This window comes from Neopelma chrysocephalum, unplaced genomic scaffold, assembly GCF_003984885.1.
Source record: "Neopelma chrysocephalum unplaced genomic scaffold, ASM398488v2 Primary Assembly neopelma1_70, whole genome shotgun sequence".
Lineage (NCBI taxonomy): Eukaryota > Metazoa > Chordata > Aves > Passeriformes > Pipridae > Neopelma > Neopelma chrysocephalum.
The window spans coordinates 4,806,409-4,823,585 of record NW_020897730.1 but is presented as its reverse complement, the minus strand read 5'-3'; the positions used below and the strand labels follow the sequence as shown (position 1 = coordinate 4,823,585).

The window sequence follows — 17,177 nt, the reverse complement described above, 5'->3', positions numbered from 1 at the left end:
TTGTGAACCAAAACAACAATTAAATCAAGGAAACAAATACAGACTATTTTTCTAGATAAATAAAGGAGTCGAGTTAAACTTACTGTTTCATTAAGCATTTGCTCTTTCTCTAGCTTTATTTCCTTCTTTACCATTTCCCCAGTAAGTAATTTTGGAGTTCACTATTTGGGTGCATCTCCTGGTTTTAGAAATCTCCCAGAGCGAGGAACTCTTTCAGAGATCAGTTTTGTTCAGTGTCTCTATGAGCACTGGGTCAGAAAGCCTGGGTACTGTGCCTTCTCCAAGAAGTTCACGGAAGTTCAGCAAACGATTTCCCACATGATCGCCCTCAGCTACGGTAGCTGGTAATCGATAGCAGTGTTGCTCCTGTGAAGCCAGGAGTTGCATTGACTGGAGTCTACCTTTGTTTACATGAGCATTGCCAGATGATACCACTGAGACCTTCAGTGCCCTTTGGGCAGCAGGTAACATAGGAATAAGCAGCTCAGCCCTCAAAGGCTTACTGGTATGATAGTGGTGTCCTCTACGTACCAAGCTCATGTGACGTAGGTGTCTTAGGCATGTGTTGATGGGACTTAGCTCTTTACACATACTCAGAAGCATCCCTTTCTGAACAGAAGGGAGATATTTTATTTTTACAGGTCAACAGAAATGCTGTTGTGCTTGCAGTCATCCCATGGCACAGCCTGTAGAAACTCATAGAAAATGCAGAGCCTCACCATCTTCTGTGTGATGTTCAGGGAATAGCTACAGGGAAGCTGCAGAGAGGGAGAAGGGGCAGCTGAGTGCAGGGTGACAGCTCTATGAGAACTGCACCACATCAGAAATGCTGATCTGGCGGGTGGTGGGGGTTAGGGTTAAGGGTTAGGGTCACCCATTGTTCTCCATCTGAAACCCAGTCAGTTTGTGGGGAGCTGCAAAAGTAGAGCAATAGCAGTCAGTTTACAGTAAAACAGCAAACTGTCTTCCAAGATGACAGTTAAGATTCCATAAATGCTGCTATAAACTGGAAGGGCTTTACTCATGTTGCTGATCTGTGGCTCTTTCACTGTACTCTGTTGTGACCATGGGTAACTCTTCACTGCTCCAGCTCTGTACGTGTTTCTGCAGTAAAGCCACCAAAAAACAATTTACACTTTGTAAATTAATTTCTCTGCAAGCATGATTCAGTAATTCTGTTTGCACACTCTTCATTAATGATGCTTGTGGCAGATAAGTTCCCATGACAATTGCCTTTCTATATCTAGAATTCCTTCAGCATATATAGAGCTACAAAAATTTTTATTGCCACTGTTACACCATTTGCAAAATCTGATTTGCATATTGCAGACTTCAGGCTGTCTGAAACAGAATGAACCAGCACTTTGAAAGTACTCGTTGCATGTGTGGGCAGTGTGAGGATCCTTGAGGATCCTTCCCCAGTCATCCTCCCACTGCTCCCTCCTCAGAGCCTCTTCCACTGGAACTACCATAACTTATACCCATATAATTCCATAGATCCTGGCCCTTTGTGTCTGGGCATATTAGTTCAAGGATATTTTTCTGGATGGATACTCAGAGAGTAACCTAAAAGAAGTTACTGTGAGATTTTCGTTTGTCTTCTTTTGCACTCAGCTCATCAGTTTTCCTGTAAAAGGAGGATGATTCAAATTGACTATTCTTTTCTTACTTATCTAAAGTCTTGCTTTTTCTGCCTTTCCAGAGCTGTGCCGACTGACAATAACTTTTAGCCTCAATGAATAGTACAGAACAGCTTGATTGCAAATAATTTGTAATTATTCCTCAAATACTCTTTTCTTTTTTTCTTTGCCTATTCCATATTATCTGGAAAAATCAGGGGCATGAATTACTCATTCTTCAGAAGAACTAGGATGTGAAGTTCAAAATATGTGAGAGCACGAGGCTGGGCATTCAGACAGAGACTTATTACTTTGTAATTTTTTAAAGTTTTTGAAGATCTTTTCACTGTGGGAAAGACTAATAAGCAGGGTTCAGTGTGCCAGGTGGATACACAGAGAAGTGGAGGTCTATGGAGGAGAAAACCTGGAAGCCAGTCTGTTCTGGAACGTGGCCGTTTGGGGAGGGACTTTCTCCAGCATGCTGATAATCCAAAGGTTTTGGTGTATTCTGGCACCTCTGGGTCTTCCCTTGTCTTGATGCTGCAGAACAAAGGACTGGCAGCCCCTGCTGTGCTGGGAGGAGGCACTGGCAGCAGGGCAGTCAGTGCCCTAGGCTGGCTTTTGGGAATCTCAGGCAGGTATGGCAACCTTGGCACATAGAGCGTGTTAGGAGCCGGGGTGTTGGGGCTGAGAGTTCAGCTTTGTGGCCCAGATACACAGCCCTAAACTGACTCTGGCAGTACAATGTCTTCAAGCACAGCACCTATCAGCTTCAGTAGTTGCTGATTGGAGTAATGCAGAACTGAATTTAACTGCAGGGCCCAATTCTGCTCTCCGTTGTACTGATGTTTAATTCTGGAATATCACTCCCAAAGCCGCTAGCTTTCCACCACTTTGAATTAGAGCAGAAATCAATCATTTTAAAAGCCAAAAGAAGTTGTAGCCAAAATAAAGGGACCTGAATACTTTTGAGGAAGTCTCCTTAATCATAGCCTTGAGACATACAAGTAGCACGTCAGTATTATTTTATGACACTGACTTCTAGTCCTTTCATTTTCAGTATAATTTTGTCTTCTTTAAATGCCCAAATAATTTGCAGTAAGAGCTAATAGATTCAGGAACAGAGGAGAAATATGTACTGCATGAAATCATTGTGCTGAAACCACCTATTGCCTATTTGAATTAATCAGATGGCTCTTTTTTTCCTTCCATGTGCTTCCCCTCTTTTAGAGCATCTTTTGGGAAAGGAAGAGGTAACCTGCAGGGATAGGCCTTGTGTCCATGAGGACAGTGCTATTTTGAAAGCCAGGGTTTTTTTCGTGACAGAGATACAGCCTCTGATGTTACTTCAATCTAGTGATGATGTTTCTATAATCACTTGTTAAGATGCATCTTTGTATATTTTCTGACTGTTCACAGTAGGTGAACGTTTGTCTTCAAATATTCCTTGGAGAAGAAAAGATGCATGTTCAACACTGCTTGTCTCCAATAACTACATTTAAATTTGCTTTAGTTTTCTACTGTTGCTGTCCAATGATAGGAAGCTCCGTGCAAGTTTTGATGTAACCAAATAAATTAAAATGAAAACCTTGTGTTAAAAAACCTTTGAACCTTAACTGCAAAAGATAGATAGTGAAAGGCAGTATTAAAGGGTAAAATGACAGGCAAGGCCCTGTGGCCTGTGACAAAGAGATGAATTAAACTCAGGTCTCCTGAGTTCCAGTCTTTTCCACAGTTCAGAGGACTGTGCCTTTTTAAATTCAGTTTCACTAAGAATATTCAAACTTCACCTACAGAGATAATGAAATCCAACCCAATATAACACTGGTGCACAAATGCACTTAAAATGATGTGCAACTTTGAACAAGCAGTTCATTTCATTAGAGCCAGTGGGGTTACTCAGTCTTGAACTTGCATACACATGTATATACATATAGGCTCTGTACTACCCTAGAGCTGGATTTTCTCTGTTGAATTATGTGATGTGAATCAGAATCTGTGTATCTGTGATTCAGTATCCAGCATGTTCAGGGTTTAATTAAAGAAATTCTATTTCCTTTCACTCCTGGAGGCTCTTTTTGATAGAGGTACCCCTCAAAGTACAATCAGATTAATTCCTTCTGCATTTAAAGTCACATTTTTAAGAAATTTAAAATTTTTAGGGCCCAATTCATTCCTTCATTAAGAAATAATTTGAATCTTATAGCCTCTTGTAGAAATTGAAAGGGAGGAATTTTCCTGTTACATCTCTTTATTCTGTTTTTTACAGTGAACAGCACAATTCATCAGATTGGTCTGTGAAATTTAGAAGCTGGAAAACACCCAAAGGACAATTAGAAAATTAATTTTAATTTTTAGATGTTTTCACTCATTCCTTATACAGCGAGCAAACAAAAAACAACGGTATGACAACACATTTTCATATTTCAATCTCTCCTTAAAGAGTAAAAAAATGCTTCAGAAGGATAATACCAGAAGCATTTTGTATTTCCAAATTTAACTTTGAAAGGCAGATTATCTGGGCATGTCTGAAAGCTATGCATAACCTTTGTGCTACATATATCTCATTTCAAAAATGTCATATTCTCGGTAGGGCTTCTGTGAGGCTATTTTAAGCATTCTGCTACTTGCTTCGAGACAAGAACCGAAGTTACTAGAGCCTACATCTCTTGTTTTGCTTGAGGTTTGTTAGAGCTGGGTAATTAATTGCTTGGTAGTAGGACACTATTAAACATGGAGAGTTCCTGCCCAAGCAACGTAAATTTTGTGAAGTTCACTGTTGTTTGTAAGGATTATTGTATCTCCAGTTTATCGGTTACGGTAATTTGGATGGTTCTGATGCAAACAAGGGTCTGCTGGCACAGCATTCTGAGCTCCCACAGCCGCGGCAGCTCCTGTGAGGGCAGAGGACCACGGAGCAGATGCTGAGTTTTCTTCCTCTGAGTGCCTCCCATCTCTCAAACTCCTCACAGGCCTGGTGGTCACTTGTGTTTGTGTGTGTCTGTGATAGAAGCACTTTGAGGTGGATGTTTAAGAGAAGTTGCACCTGGCAGGGAAAGAAATCATTCTCACTTTTATTTCTTCCATTTAGCTTTGGATCAGGACCCACGTCTGCTGATGTATGAGTGGCAGAGTTTCAACACAGGTTAGTGGCAACAGTTGCACCAAGGACATAGTAATCCATGTTGAAAAGCATTTAATTACTCCATGTTTAAGGCAGACAACACAGCAGTATGTGTACCACCAATATGTCAGCGTGGTTTGCTTTTCATAGGAGTTTATGTTCTCAGCAGGCACCGAATGCTTTTTCTGCCTGATAAATGTCAAGTACTTGAAGCAATCTTGCCTGTTCCTCTCTGGATATTGCCAAATAATCTCCTTTCATGGGATATGGGATCTTGCCAGGGCTTCTGCATTCATGCACATCTATCTCTGGCAAATGTTGGTAACACAGGAACTGCACAAATACTCCCTGCTCCTTTCATTAGCTTTGCACAGCTCTCTTTAGCTGCAGGATTCCTGTTGTTTTCTCTGTTGTTCCAGGCTGGAGCGGTAGTTCATGATCCATATTCCATTATAAGGTGTCCTGTAGAATTCAGCCCTTGCCATGGAGCTCTGTTTCAGAGTAGAAACCTTTGTTAAATAAACTGAAATGTTTTACATCATTAGCTTCTTAAAGCTAATTCAGTTTGCCTCCTGAATGTCCCCCTGCATCCAAGGGGAGTTCATGATAGATGTTGAACAGTTCCTCTGTTCCCAGTAATGATTAAATGATTCCTTTGGTTTTTATCCATTTACCTGTGTATTTTCTCTAGGAAGTCTTATAGTTCATACTTTGTGCAATATATGGGAGGTAGATACCTTTTTACATTTTAAGGTAAATATGTAAAATACTTAAAGCATTTAGTACAAAATTGTAATTTGATAAGTCGAATTTGTCAAGGAAGGAAAAAGATCTCAGTAACACCCCACCTCCTGGAAATAGATGGTTTAATAAAATTAACTATGGCAGAGGAAAAATGCTTTAGAAAGAAAATAGAAAGTAAATAACTTTGTCATGTTTTACTCTGTCTCATACAGCAAGATTGGGTCATTTGACCTTTTTGTTGATAATGTCACAAAGATATCTTAGGCTAATGCTACATATCATGCAACAGCAGATGAGGCTCTGTGTGTCACTTGGTACTTAGTTTCAACCCATGCAAAAATACAAGACTAGATGGCAGAATGTCAGTCATTTTGCCTTGACATTTCTCATTTCCTCATTTGTAATGTAATAACCTGTAAATGTTTTATATGAAAACTTAAGGACCTAAGGACAGGTTTAGACCATGTGGCAGAACTTAATTGGATAAAAAAACTGTGAAAATGGAAGGAGGGAAGAGGAAAATATGCTTTTTCTAGCAATTTGTTGTGACAGAAGAGCATCCCATATTTGATTATTTGTCCGTCCTTAACATCTCTGCAGATAAAGAGATGAAAGAGTGGGGATGTGGCTGTGAGACAGAGCATGTTCTCAGTGGGACACCTGTGGCACAGAAGATGTAGAAACCAGCACACGGAACAGGGGTTTGAGGACAGCAGAGGATCAGGAAATGTTTCTATCTCAGGTATTCATTAAGGAGCATGAAGCACAGGAACAGAAGGCTGGGAGAAGCCTCTGTGTACATTTCAGATGTAGCTAAAATAGAGTTCAGGTCATGTGCAACATGTTCACAAATGATCAGACAGTTTGTGCCAGTCATTGACTGTCTCTTCATTTTAATGACAGCAATCTGAATAAGATTGCTTTTGACAGGGCTGTAAATCAGATTAATAGAGGTGTGGAGAGAGGATTGAGATCAAGTTTATGTCAATAGAATATATACAAATATAATTTACAAATAACAGACTAAATGGAAAGGAAATAGTAATTTAGCTGGAAGCATGGCAAGAAAGATATGCTAGTATTGTCAAATACATCAGGAGTAATATTTTCTGTAAAGCCCAAATGATTCTGGTAGCCTACATCTCATTCCCAAAAGTCTAGCCTAATACATTCAAGAAAATTAATTTGGGTTAATTAAAAAGACAAATTTAAAATGCATTAGGATATATCCACACAGTGAAAAATTATCAAGCTACCAAACACTCTTATCTGTGGTAGCTTTTGCATGTCCCTAGCCTGCTGCAAAGTGGAACACATTAATTAGAATCATCATGAAAGCATAATATAATTTTTTGAGTGTTATTTTGTTTCTTTTAATTCTGGAAAGATTTCTTTTTCTTTTTGCTTTGTTGTACCTTAGTTGTATGTTAAGCTTAAACAAATGCTGCTGATGAAGAGTGGTCTCATTACTTCACATGCATAAATTCGCAGCTCCATATTCCTAAACAAAACTTGTTTATCATCCGCCTGTACTGCTGTGCCTTGTGGGAATTGAACAGAGGTTATTTAGCAGATCAAAGCAGAATTGTGACAAAGTGTTAACACTGTGTTTGAGTTCTCCTTTGATACTGACCAAGTCACCTTAGTAAGGTGCTTTAATGCAGGCGTCTGCCAGCCCTGGGCCAGAGTCCTCGCAGGTACTGTCCTCAAAATACTGTCTTTGAGCTGGCAGAGCAGTGCCTCACTGCTGGCTTTCATAATATGTTTAAGGCTGTTTCTAAGAGAGGATTTTCGACTCCATGAGTACTGCCTGTTTGGTTTAACATCAGACATTTGCTGGCTGTTTGCTGATGGTTCAGCAGAAGGTGTCTGGAAATTTCTCTGAGCGTTGAGTTCACAGTGGCAGATTTGGAGCAGTGAATTGCAAGGAGCAACAAAGTTTGGAAAGGTGGGAAAGCTGCCATTCAGAACTGGCCTGTAGTATAGGAGTTTTTTGGGGTTGGTTTATTTATTTTGTTTTTTAATTGGGAAACTTACTAATGAGGTGTCAATCACCTTATATGAATATAAATGAAGTTTAATATATGTGGTAACTTTTGTTTCTGAATAAGTTTGTTGAATCTGCTTTGGATAAAAACTAGCTTCACCTAAACATTTAATGAGACATTTTATCAAACCTAAGATTTAATGAGATGTTTTATTAGCTCTTTATGCAAAGTGAACAAAATGCAATTTCCATTAATTTCTTTATTGTTTAATTAATAAAGGATAATTTCTAAGAAACTCTTCACCTCTTATTTCAAATCAGTTTCATCACAATGTTTTGATTTATAGTTTCAAAGACAAGGTTCCTGTAAATAACCTGTGTGGAAAGGATCTGAGTCTGTGAGATACTTTGTTCCTCCTTGCCTTTGCTGAAATCTTGTTAATAATAGGATAGATTCCAGATAAATTATTAGGATTATCTCAACAGTAGATTTTACAGTTTGTGTATGAATATTTCCTTTCTCGGTCAGTGCTGAGAGAATTGTTGTGCTTTATGCAAGAAGTTACTATAAATAAAAAGGTCTTGCTTCATCACTGTGTCACTTCAGAGTTACATCACTGTCATTCCAGTATGAATGTCCAGGATCTTATTTGTTCTCTTGGAGCCAAAAGGAGTTAATTTTGAAACTTAGTGTTATGTCTTAAGCAACTCTTTGGATCTTTAAAATCCCACAGTGATATTTGAAAAGCATAATGTTTAAAAATGGAAAGTCCCCTGTCCCAAAGAGTTTGGAAAAGAACAGATGTCTCGGAGGAAGGGAAGTGCTCACTAACTACTGGAGTGTCAGAGCATTCTGGGGGAACTCTAGGAGTGGTTTGAATAGAGGGTTATTTTTATAATGTTCTACTGATGTAATACCGGAGAAAACCAACAACAAGCTGGTCCCAGGAAATTAATTCCAGAATTATGACACTGTAATGGAAATCTTATGGTTGACAAAGTGTGTTACATGCTTCTGATTAGTTTATATTTTGTTCTGTTTTCAGTGTCAGCCAAACCAAGACCTCACAGTGATGAATACACAAAGAAGATTCCACCTCCTAAGCCGAAACGAAATCCAAACACTCAGCTAAGCACATCTTTTGATGAAACATATATCAAAAAGCATGGCCCTATGAAGACAACACTCACTAGGGATGCCTCTTTATCGCAGGTCAGCAGTCCTGCTCCAGACACAGAGGAAGAAGAGCCTGTTTATATTGAAATGGTTGGGAATATTCTCAGAGACTTCAAAAAAGATGAGGATGACCAAAGCGAAGCCGTCTATGAGGAGATGAAATACCCTATATTTGATGATGTAGGCCAAGATTCAAAATGTCAATGTGAATATGACCATCACACTTGTTCTTCTCAGTGTGCTACTCCCACAGTGCCTGACCTAGATTTCACCAAGTCTTCAGTGCCATCTACTCCCAAGGGCTTGCTTTGTGATATACCCCCACCATTTCCAAATCTGCTTTCTCACAGACCTCCACTGCTGGTGTTCCCACCAGCACCAGTGCAGTGTTCCCCAAATTCTGATGAGTCTCCTCTAACTCCACTAGAGGTCACAAAGCTTCCCGTTTTAGAAAATGTGTCTTACATCAAACAACAAGCTGGAGCTTCTCCGTCTTCACTGCCACCTCATACACCAGGCCATCAAAAACTGGAGAAAGATCAGACAGTATCTCATGGAACTAGCACCCCTGGGCACACCTCCTCACCTCCTCATCCTTCTACCTTATACAGAACACAGTCTCCACATGGTTATCCTAAAAGTCACTCTGCCTCACCTTCTCCTGTCAGTATGGGTAGGTCTCTTACCCCCTTAAGCCTCAAAAGACCTCCACCTTATGACTCTGTGCATTCAGGAAGTCTCTCAAGAAGCTCTCCATCAGTGCCTCATTCTACAGCCAGAAACACATTGCAAGAAGGAGGAAAGATGGTAAATGCCTCTGTCAGTACCTACGGGTCATCCTGTCAGAGTGGTTCCCGTTCTCGGACACCCACCAGTCCTCTGGAGGAACTAACCAGCCTCTTCACCTCAGGACGAAGTCTCCTGAGGAAGTCCTCCAGTGGCAGAAGATCTAAGGAACCTGCAGAAAGTAAGTCCTTGATGTAATTTTTCCTCATTTTTCTTTTTACAATATATCTTTCATTAGATATATTAAATATATTAGATATATTAGATATCTCAGAAGTCTGAATTCCTTATATAAATTTCTTGTAGTAAAAAGAAAAATGATTATTGTCAAAATCACTTCAGTCTTCATATTGTTATTTTTTAAGGTTTTTAAGTATGCATACTGCACTACAGAAGTACAGTTCATGACTTGGTCCTGCAAAAGAAATCAATTTTCGTTAATTTTCCACAAATGTAATGTTTTCATGTGAGTTGGGATTTTCCTACCATGGCACATCCTTCCTTTCTTGATGGATGCTAAGACATAGTCATTGTCCCAGCAGTTTGTAGCAAAATAAGCAAACAGTACTCGTTTGGGTTTTTTTTTTTGCAAAGATCCAGTGATCCTGGCAAGTATGATACCAACCAGAGGTACCAGCTTAACTTTGGTTAAGCCTTGGTCAAAGGCTGGAGTCGGTGATCTTGGAGGTCTCTTCCGAACTAAATGATTCTGTGATTCTTTGTAAACCATTCCTCTCCTTCCCACTGCCTCCTCCTGTGCTGTGACACGGAATATCTCTTTCAGCTGGGCTAGTGGGACTGGTTGGGAGGTTGTGCTGGGAATTGATCTGAAAACTAACATGATCTATAACACACATAGCCTATAAACCCACACACAGAGAAAAGCACAGGAGGAAATTGTGCAGGAAAACCTTAAGCCAATATTGACTTGTCATGCTGTATCATAAAATCACTGCCCCACATACATTCAGGTTTACAACGTGTTCACTTCTGAGCTAGTGAAATGTGGAAACTCCTAATGATATCAACAGGAGTCCCACATGTGCGTGAACACAGAACCTTGCACCCATGTTTCTGTTGCAAAAAGGTTCCTATTTAGTGGTGCCAAAGACAGTGTCCCACAGTGGAAGGTCACCCTAGCACCTCTTAGAGTGCAAAGCTGGCTCAGGACACTTTCTCCTCCAGCTTCAGTAAAATCAGTTTATGACTTTGAAATGTTGTCACCTGCCTAAAGGAAAAGCTCTCTTAGGAGAACAACTGATCTCATATTTGTGTAGGTACTATATTATGCCTATTTGGCAGCTGTAACATATTAAATAGGATATGATAAGCTACTCTAGTTTATACCTGATAAAGGAAGGTACTCTGGTTTCCAGGCTACTGTATCACTGCTGAAGAGAAGTGAATTCCACACTGCCTTTCAAGTTGTGTTTGTGCCCCTCTCTTACATTACTCATTGCGATGTGGTCACATCACTTTGGGACAGGCTCAGGGGGCTCAAAAGAACACCCCCTCTGGGTTTCCATGGCAGAGGTTGTCTACCTCACACCTCTGCAGCTTAGTGAGTATGTGCCAATGTGTAAATATCAGGGATCTTGGTGGCAATGGGGTGGGTTGGCCTACAACACATTCTTCCTGACTCGTGGACTCTGCTGTCCCAGCCTCAGCAGTATTATTCTTATTTATCTCTGTGGACACCAGGAGTAATGACTCTGAGATCAGAAGGTGGAGGTGAGAATGGACTTAGCAAGATACTGAGATTACTACTTGGCACAGCAGTTTGCTTAATTTGGCTTTAGCATTTTCATGCCTGCAATCATTAATCTTGTTTTATGAATATCTCAGCTCCATGGGTTTCGTTAATTGATTGCAGTAGTAAAAATTCAGTAATGCCAGATTTGTGTGCTGGATAGGAGCAAGTTTGTATCTAAAAGGCAAGATGATTCTTGTAATTGTGAGGGATGTGATGTGACATTTTTAAATAATTTCAGTGAAGCGTTAGTGAAATTTTGGCAAAGTGCATGTAATATTGAACATTATTAAACATGTTTCTTATTCAGAAGTGAGCAGAAATCCCCTGTAAACCCCGTGCTACACCAGATCTACCAGGTGGGCTTTATAAGGTTTTATGCTCACCAATGTAAGCAGATTTGGAACCTGTAGAAATTCCTGCAATGAAGAAGTCCTGGGAAATTTCAGCATATCTGTGCTACTGTCTTATATCTACCTCCAGAAAGATATTTTCTATATTTCATTTGACTGAAATTGAATGCAAACCTTTCAAGGGACTTTTCACTAATAAATTTAGACTAAACCTTGCCCTGCAGATCTGCACCAAGAGCAGCTTTCTTGGCCTCTGAAGGAACATTGTGTTTGCTCCTTAGGAAGTAGAAATGTGCTCCTTATTGGTTACAAATAGTAAGACAACAGAGATATAAAATGGAAACTGTGTTCATTTACTTTAAGAAAAACACATTTGTGCTATAAATAGACACGAGTGGTGAAAAGACTCTGGAGTGCAGCTGTGTTGAGTAAATGAACAGACTGCCCACCTAATCCGATTGTAATTTGTCTGGTATTTACAGAATAACTTAATCCTGTGGGATTACTGCCCTGAGCAAGAACCAGGTTTGTCTTCAGATATTACAGAGGTAGAAGACACTCCAAGATTTATAGAAAAGACATATAGGTCTAACATTTTATGTCTTGAAATGATCCACCATAAAGAATCTAAATTGGGGGATTTGAACGTAGAATTTGACCAGACTGTCACATTTACATGTCATGATTATACATAGTGATAGCAGGGGAGGCCAGACTACTCATACAATATGTTAATGAAACCTTGCTCCTGCAAATCACACTGGAAGCCTAAGGCATTCATACCATTCTGGGTTAGGTTTTTAAAGCAGTGGGAGAGCAAATACATAGAGTAGGACTAACTGGGACTGCCATGGTTTTATAATTGTCACGTCAGTGTAATTTGCTCTCAGCATACAGAGAGATTTCCAGAATCTAGAGGATAATGAACACACACAAAAAAAAGAAGGTATATCGCTCTTACAAAGTCATTCTAGGAAATTAAGAATATTTGCCTCTAAAATATAAAATTATTCTGACCACATCTCAAGCAATTTTCTCATTGAATCCTCCAAAACTCAACCCTCTGTGACTCGTCTGAAGCTCCCACTACCATATGATAGTACTAAAAAAAAGCACAAAAATAAATTTTGTATTCAGCTGAGTGCATTTGGAAAATATTGCAGCAATTACAGATATAATTCTCTCCTCTTTATTGTTAGTACAACTGACTTTGTGGAAGTTTGGCATCTGAGTCCAAACTCCAAATGTATTTACTGGCTTTTAATTTTGTAGCATTTTTGAGTGGTTGTTTTTTTTTAGGAGGAGGGACTGTACGAAAATTATTTCCAGTCAACAGCTCTAATATACAAGCAAAGCTGTCCTTTTAGTCTTTCTGTATTATTTTATTCGCTCTTCTGCCATTTTTCCCTTTTTATCCTCCTCCATTTTATTTCTTTAGAGTTCTTTTGCATTAGTGAGAAATTGGGATCAGTCATTAATACTAAGGAGTCTGTGACCTAAGGGCCACATTTTCTGAGTATATGAGCTTCCATTGAAGCTCCAGACATGTTGCTGAACACACTCAGCATCCACTGGCTGCTGCTGCTGTGATGTGTGTATCTGGATTTTATAAGCAGCTCACTTATTGTGCTGTGTTCTCCTAAAAATCCTCTTGTGTACTCTTAGCATCTTAAATATGCATAACAGCACAATTATGAAAGTGGAGAGAAAAGAACAAAGAAAAGTAAATTGTAAGGCCAAATCAGAAGTGAAAAAAAATTGGTGGAAGATGATAGAAAAAAAAGGCAGAAAGATGGAGAGAACCTTACAGAAAACTGAAGAAAGGTGCATGAAAAATGTGAAAGAGTGGAAAAGATAGATACTATTAATTGTCACTGACTGTTCCTTAACCATTCTTGCCTGTGTGTGGGATAACATCGGTAGTATGCCCTAACACTTAGCTGACCCCTGTGAAATATAACTTCAGTCCTCAAAGGTTAGAAGGAAAGAATTTAAAGGGTACCAACACTGCCAGGTGTCCTTGGGCTGCTGCAGTGTGTCCTTTTGTGACGTGGCTGGAAGGTGTTTAGTATGACCACTCAGTCCAACTGTGTTGAATGACACATTCCCTTTGTTGTTACTGTGAGCACTGAGTGCCTGTGTTACCTGTGTCCTTCAGTAAAGAGGGAACTATGGAGGGAGAGGGAGGGAATGGTCTTGAGGTTTTCTGCAGCTGTATTTGCTGCTTCTGTCTTTTCTGCACCATAGAAACACACTGTACTCCGTGGTAATACAGCACTGGAGTCATGTGCCTAAGGCATACCCACATCCTGAAGAGAGCAGAACAGAGAAGCTGCTGTGCATCTCCACTGCAGTGGCTTTAAGACTGTGTGTGGCTTCAAGGCTCTCTGTGTGAGATGCTCCTGTAAACCCTTGTTAGGACCAGCCTTTCTTTTTGTGTATTGATTGTTTCCTTTTTTTAAGGCTTCAGTTTCCTCATAATTTCCTGGTAACTTCATGCCAGTTTTGAGCAAGTATTGCAAATATTCATCGTAACTGCACAACAGAATAGGTACCTCGGCTGTGTGCCCTGACTGTGTCTGTGCTTGAGGTGCGAGATCAGGACACACGACACACAGCAGCTGCTGGGGGTTCTTTCCTAAGCTGCTCTGCAAGACTTTGGAGCTGCTTTGGCTTTTGTTTGCAGAGTTTCACTCTTCAGCTTCTAGTCACATATAGGGAGGAAGTTTGTAAACGTGCTACTTTAAAAAGCAGTTAAAGTGATTGAAAATTGGCATAATTATTAACATTTCCTGTTCCTGGCTGCTGCACACAATTAGGAATCTAAACCTGTCAAATAATGGGAGAAGGGGAGGGGTGCTGAAGTGGCTCACTTGCTACAAAGGAGCTCAGGTTGATTTCAGGAGGCTGAGACTTAGGGTGGGATATTCTACTTTTTTTTTTTTTTTTTTGTTTGGTTTGGTTTGATTTAATGCTGTTGCTTTCCAGGAAGCCCATAGAAGTTGTGGATGTCCCGCCCCTGAAAATGTTCAAGGCCAGGTTGGATGGGGCCCTGAGCAACCTGATCTAGTGAATGACATCCCTGCCCATGGCAGGGAGGTTGCAGTTAGATGATCTTTAAGGTACCTTCCAACTCAGGCCATTCTGTGATCCTAAAGAAACTTCTGATTTCTTGTTAGATAGAACAGTATGTTGGAAAAGAGAGTTTGGGAAGTGCATCAAGTGAAAATACACTCCATGTGGACCCATATAACCTCTATCTTTGTGCATTAAGCCCAGGATGAGGGACACAGACAGGGCAGGATTTCAGTTTATGCGTTTTTAACAGAGTTCAGACGAGAAATGCTGGTCTAAAGAGGATGAATTTTGGATTTCATTGTATGCCTACCTTCTCATTTGCTTTTCTGCTCAGCCTCTGGTATTCTGAAGAGGAAGAGCTTGCCTGCAAGACTAGGCTGGCCATAAAAACTATTGCAGATACTTCACTGCATACCATTGCCCAACTACTGCACAGCTGAGTCAGTACTAGAGACTAAAATTTGAATGCCTACATAATTTCTAACCTCTAGGTTAATATTTTTTCCATGCTTTTATCTAAAGGGATGTCAGCTCCATTCTCCATCCCTTTTAGGCATTGTAGCAATTGATTGCATGCGGTATGAATGCTATGTTCAGTCCAATCCAGCTTTTCAGAAATAATACTGCATAATTGAAGTTGCTCCTGAACCTTTGAGCCAGAGGTGAACTGACTTCTCCACACAGGAGAAGCAGCCATTTCCCTAGAAGTTAGCTTTAGTAATCTGATGAGCCATGATATGTGTGGGGTTAAATGAGATGATCACAGCAGTCACATCTCATTTGACAGTCCTGAAAGTAGGCCTGAAAGCAAACACTTAGTGGGAGTAGGGGAAAGTGCCATAGGAAGAGGTAAGAGAACACCAGCATCGAAGAGAATTACACACTTTCACCCCTGCAAGGATGTGATCTTACCACTGTTAATTTCATTTAGCTAAACCTAAAAAAGGCTCTGTCATTGCCCATCAATTACTATCTATCAAGATATAAGCAAGTAAGGAGTTGCAGCATCAGAAGTACTTTGTTCAGGTGCTCACCAGTGAGTGCATATTGAGGGCAAGAGCTGTGTACACCTGCACTTGCAAAGATGGTGAGCTGCCTGGTCTGCTGATATGAGTTAGGTCTCTACAGCTCTGTCCTTCACTAAGGGTCGCGTCTGTCAGGGACCGTGCGATTTGGTGAGACAGCACTGAACATGATTTAAATGTACACATGGGGATGACCAAATGTCAGCATCCTTCAGGAGCCACATTTTTGGGTAGAAAACGACATTCATTTTGCCATTGAATGGTTTTGACTGCTGCTTCAGCCATGCCTGCTATTGTCCTTAACCAGTAGTCCTTAGATCCCTATCGAGAGGAGGTGCGCTCTGGACTAAATATTTTGGTTTGGATCCTCTAGCCTGGCCAGCTGGAGGCTCTTCTTGAATCTGAGGTGTGTTCCCCAATTAACAACCACAGGAAATAATTGGAAAGAAAAATCATAATTTGTCAGTAAGGTCTTTCAGCTAAGCCCACAAAATGTTGATTATGAAATCAACATTTCACCCAGGTTTACTCTAAGTGAGAAGGAGTGAGCTACACAGCAAAAATACCAGGAGGAAATGTGGGAATGCATTCACAGCAGCTCTGTGGCAGCTTGCACATCCCTAGGTGCTAATTCTGTGCTGTAGCTACACCATTGCTGCCCCATTTTCATTGCACACCAGTAATTCTATTCTTTCTCGGCACCAAGGATAATTCCAGGTTTGAGAACTTGTTTTCAATGGATAAATCAATAGGCACCTGTTCCTTGACTGAAATGCATGCTATGTTGATGGTTGTCTTGCTGCTTTCACAGAAAAGCCAACATGTGTATTTTAAGGGCTTTTAGCCGTTCAAGTCACTGATGGTGGGATGTTCCCTCCATTTTTAAGATGAAGGAATATCTTTGTTAGATGCAGTTATTAAAATAGAAAACAAGCTTTTTGAGATTATACACAATACTTTTGCTAATTGGTACCGTGACATCGTCTCCTCTTCTAATTCAGCAATTTAGGCTTATCAGGAAATCAGGTCCTCCCGGGATTGTGACGATATACAGAAGCATTGAAGAAGACATAATTTCATAAATAATTGCTCAGGTTTTTCTGGAAACAGCTGCTCTTTCTGATTGATGTATACAGATTTATTTATTCCTTCTGTTTATACTACTTGACTGTAGTATATATTCTTTTTCTGAAGAAGAAATAAAATTGTAAGAGGTAAAAAAAGAAAAATTAATAGAGATAAAGCTATTCTCTCATTGTTGTATTTCAAGTAAAAGTTGATTTCAGGTAAAGAACTGAAATAGACATTTTCTCTTTAGGTTTAATGTACAGTAAGATGTGAAATGTCTGAGAGTTGTTAAAAATAGAGGGGGAAAAATGCCTTAAATTCACTTACTGGAACCTACTTCACTGTGTTGTGAATAAGCAAAGTGACATGTGCTGCACTTAAGGACGTGGATAATGATAATAGGTTCTCAGTTTTAAGTGCCATTGATTTTTCCCCCTCCCCTGAACAGAGCTTTCTAAGCCAGAGA

At 40.0% G+C, this 17,177-nt stretch overlaps 1 protein-coding gene across 5 annotated transcripts in view; it reads left to right on the top strand.

Annotated features, from left to right (window-relative positions):
- Positions 1-17,177, top strand: part of NYAP2 (neuronal tyrosine-phosphorylated phosphoinositide-3-kinase adaptor 2) — a 138,892-nt gene that overhangs the window by 74,307 nt on the left and 47,408 nt on the right. For 3 of the 5 annotated variants that reach the window (XM_027686045.1, XM_027686046.1, XM_027686044.1), the window contains exons 4-5: positions 4,711-4,764; positions 8,521-9,618. In XM_027686045.1, coding sequence (XP_027541846.1) covers positions 4,711-4,764; positions 8,521-9,618 — 1,152 coding nt within the window. The remainder of the gene's footprint in view (positions 1-4,710; positions 4,765-8,520; positions 9,619-17,177) is intronic. The other 2 variants (XM_027686047.1, XM_027686048.1) reach the window with 1 other exon arrangement.